The 3409-nt window shown below is 69.2% G+C and overlaps 1 protein-coding gene across 1 annotated transcript; it reads left to right on the top strand.

The window, feature by feature from the left end:
- Positions 1-251: 251 nt before the first annotated feature.
- Positions 252-3149, top strand: LOC113980849 (integrin alpha-5-like; the record flags this gene model as incomplete). Its single annotated transcript, XM_027708068.1, has 4 exons — positions 252-355; positions 1268-1420; positions 2341-2424; positions 3003-3149. Coding segments are annotated over 4 exons (488 nt in total), but the record flags the coding sequence as incomplete, so codon positions are not given.
- Between the last annotated feature and the right edge of the window lie 260 nt (positions 3150-3409).

Genomic DNA, 3409 nt, shown 5'->3' with positions numbered 1-3409 from the left:
GGGGGGACACGGGGGGGGACACGGGGGGACACGGGGGGTCCTGAGTCCTGTCAGAGCCCACCAGGGTGTCTGTGTTGGGGTGACATGGGGGGGGGACACGGGGGGGGGCACAGGAGGGTTCTGAGCCCTGTCAGCCCCTCCCCACCTTTGGGTGAGTGAGGGGGGGGGCATGGGGGGAAGGGGGCACTGGGGGCACCCCCGGGGTGCTGAACCCCACTGACCCCCCTCCTCCCCCCAAAATGTCCCCCCAGGGTGTCCCGGCCCGACGTCGTCACCATCCCCGAGGGGGGGTGGGGCCCCGACCCCCCCCCAGCGGCTGCAGGACCTGGGACCCCCCGTGGAGCACGTCTATGAGGTGGGGGGGGCACCCAGGGGGGCCCCCTGGCCCTAATCTTGGGGGTCCCCATGTTCCTGACCCCAAAGTCCCCCATGTCCCTAATCCTGGGGGTCCCCAAGTCCCCTAAATCAAAGGTTCCCATGTCCCTGATCCCAAAATTCCCGATGTCCCCTAAGCCTGGGGGTCCCCATGTCTCTGACCCCAAAGTCACCCATGTCCTCAATCCGGGGGGTCCCCATGTCCCTGACCCAGGGGCTCCCCATGTCCCCAGTCCTGGGGGTCCCCATGGCTCTGACCCCAAAGTCCCTCATGTCCCCCACCCTGGGGGTCCCTGTGCCCCCTAAATCAAAGATTCCCATGTCCCTGATCCCAAAGTCCCCGATGTCCCCCCAGCCTGGGGGTCCCCATGTCTCTGACCCCAAATTTCCCCATGTCCCCCACCCCAGGGGTCCCCAAGTCCCCTAAATTAAGGGATCCCCTTGTCCCCCAGGGTGTCCCCATGCCTGTGTCCCTGACCCCCCTGGGGGGTGTCCCCATGTGGGGCTGTCCCTGACCCCCCTGGGGGATGTGCCCGTGTCCCTGTGCCCCCGTGTCCCTGACCCCCCTGGGAGGTGTCTCTGTGTCCCTGACCGCTCTGGGGTGTCCCCCCTGTGTCCCTGACCCCCTGCTGGGGTGTCCCCATGTTCCTGACCCCTTGGGGGGTGTCCCCATGTCCCTGTGTCCCCCGTGTCCCTGGGGGTGTCCCTGTGTCCCCGTGTCCCCATGTCCCCATGTCCCTGACCCCTTGGGGGGTGTCCCCATGCCGGGGTGCCCCTGACCCCCCTGGGGGATGTGCCCGTGTCCCTGTGCCCATGTCCCTGACCCCCCGGGGGGTGTCCCCATGTCCCTGACCCCCTGTGGGATGTGTCCCCCCCCCTCCCGTGTCCCCAGGTGGTGAACGAGGGTCCCGGTGCCATCGCCGAGGGCACCCTGGAGCTCAGCTGCCCCCTGGGGCACCGCGGGCACCCCCTGCTCTACGTCACCAACCACTCGGGACCCCCCAACTGCTCCTCCAGCCACCCCATGGACCCCCTGCGCCTGGCGGTGGGCACGGGGGGCACTGGGAAATGGGGCACTGGGGGTACTGGGGGCACTGGGAAATGGGGCACTGGGACATGGGGGACGCAGGGGACATCGGGTGGCACTGGGACATGGGGTACTGGGGGCACTGGAGGGTGCTGGGGGTACTGGGACATGGGACTTTGGGAAATGGGGCACTGGGGGCACTGAGGGCACTGGGGACACGAGGGGCACGGTGGGCACTGGGAACACTGGGAAATGGGGCTCTGGGGGCACTGGGGGTACCGGCGGCACTGGGAAATGGGGGGCACTGGGAAATGGGGGCACTGGGACATGGGGGATGCAGAGGACATCGGGTGGCACTGGGACACGGGGCACTGGGGGCACTGGGAAATGGGGCACTGGGGACACTGGGAAATGGGGGCACTGGGAAATGGGGCACTGGGGGCACTGGAGGGTGCTGGGGGCACTGGGAAATGGGGCACTGGGGGCACTGGAGGGTGCTGGGGGCACTGGGAAATGGGGCACTGGGGGCACTGGAGGGTGCTGGGGGCACTGGGAAATGGGGCACTGGGAAATGAGGCACTGGGACACAGGGCACTGGGGATATCGGGTGGCACTGGGACATGGGGCACTGGAGGCACTGGGACATGGGGCACTGGGCAATGGGGCACTGGGAAATGGGGCACTGGGGGCACTGGAGGGTGCTGGGGGCACTGGGGGCACTGGGACATGGGGCACTGGAGGGTGCTGGGGGCATTGGGTGGCACTGGGGGCACTGGGTGATGGAGGACTGGGACTGCACTGGGTGGCACTGGGGACCTTGGGTGGCACTGGGGGTGGCAGGGGGTGGCATTTGGGATGGCAGGGGTGGCACTGGGGGTGGCAGGGGTGGCAGGGGACAGGACTGTCCCCAGAGCTGACCCCCCCCCGTGCCCCCCCAGGAGCAGAGCCCCGAGAGCCACGTCCTGCAGCGCCGGGACAGCGGGGACAGGAGGGACAGGAGGGACACAGGGGGGGACACCCTGGTGAGTGTCACCTTGGCCCCTGGGCTGTCCCCAGGGCGGGGGACAGGGGGGGACACAGGGGGGGACACCCTGGTGAGTGTCACCCTGTCCCCTGGGGGGTCCCCAGGGCGGGGGACACAGGGGGGGCACGGCGGGGGGGGTGACACTGCTGGGGGGGACACGGGGAGGGGGGGGACACTTGGGGACAGTGACCCCACTCTGGGTGACATGGGGAGGGGGTGACACTGCCAGGGGTGACACCACTGGGGGTGACACCTGAGCCTGGTGTCCCCACCCTGGGTGACACAGAGAGAGGGTGACACTGCTGGGGGTGACACCTGGGTCCAGTGTCCCCACCCTGGGTGACACTGGGAGGGGTGACACGGGGAGGGGGTGACATTGCCCTGGGTGACACGGGGAGGGGGTGACACTGCCCTGGAGGTGACACCTGGGGCTGGTGTCCCTGCCCTGGGTGACACAGGGAGGGGTTACCCCAATGCTGGGGGTGACACGAGGAGGGGGTGACACTGCTGGGGGTGACACCTGTGTCTGTGTCCCCACCCTGGGTGGCACGGGGGGGGGTCTCGGGGGTGTCCCAGGGGTGCCCCGAGGCCGAGTGTTTCCGGCTGAGCTGCCCCACGGGGGGGCTCGAGCGGCAGCAGCGGCTCAGCCTCCGCCTCAGCTTCCACCTGAGGACCCCCCCCCTGCGCCAGGTGAGACCCCCAGACCCTCCTGCAACCCTCTGAGGATCCCCAGAACCTCCCTGGGATCCTGAGACCCCCAGACCCCTCTGTGACCCTCCCAGACCCCCCTCCCTGTGACCCCCAGACCCCCCCGCAACCCCCAGAACTTCCCTGGGACCCTCCTGGATCCCCCTGAGACCCCCAGAACCTCCCCGGGATCCTGAGACCCCCAGACCCCTCTCTGGGACCCCCAGAACCTCCCTGGGACCCTCCCAGACCCCCCCCCGGACCCCCAGAACCTTGCTGGGATCCTCAGAACCTCC

The sequence above is a fragment of the Neopelma chrysocephalum genome, unplaced genomic scaffold (genome assembly GCF_003984885.1).
Source record: "Neopelma chrysocephalum unplaced genomic scaffold, ASM398488v2 Primary Assembly neopelma1_95418, whole genome shotgun sequence".
Lineage (NCBI taxonomy): Eukaryota > Metazoa > Chordata > Aves > Passeriformes > Pipridae > Neopelma > Neopelma chrysocephalum.
Note: the sequence above shows the minus strand (reverse complement) of the source record. Positions and strands in the feature narration are given on the sequence as shown.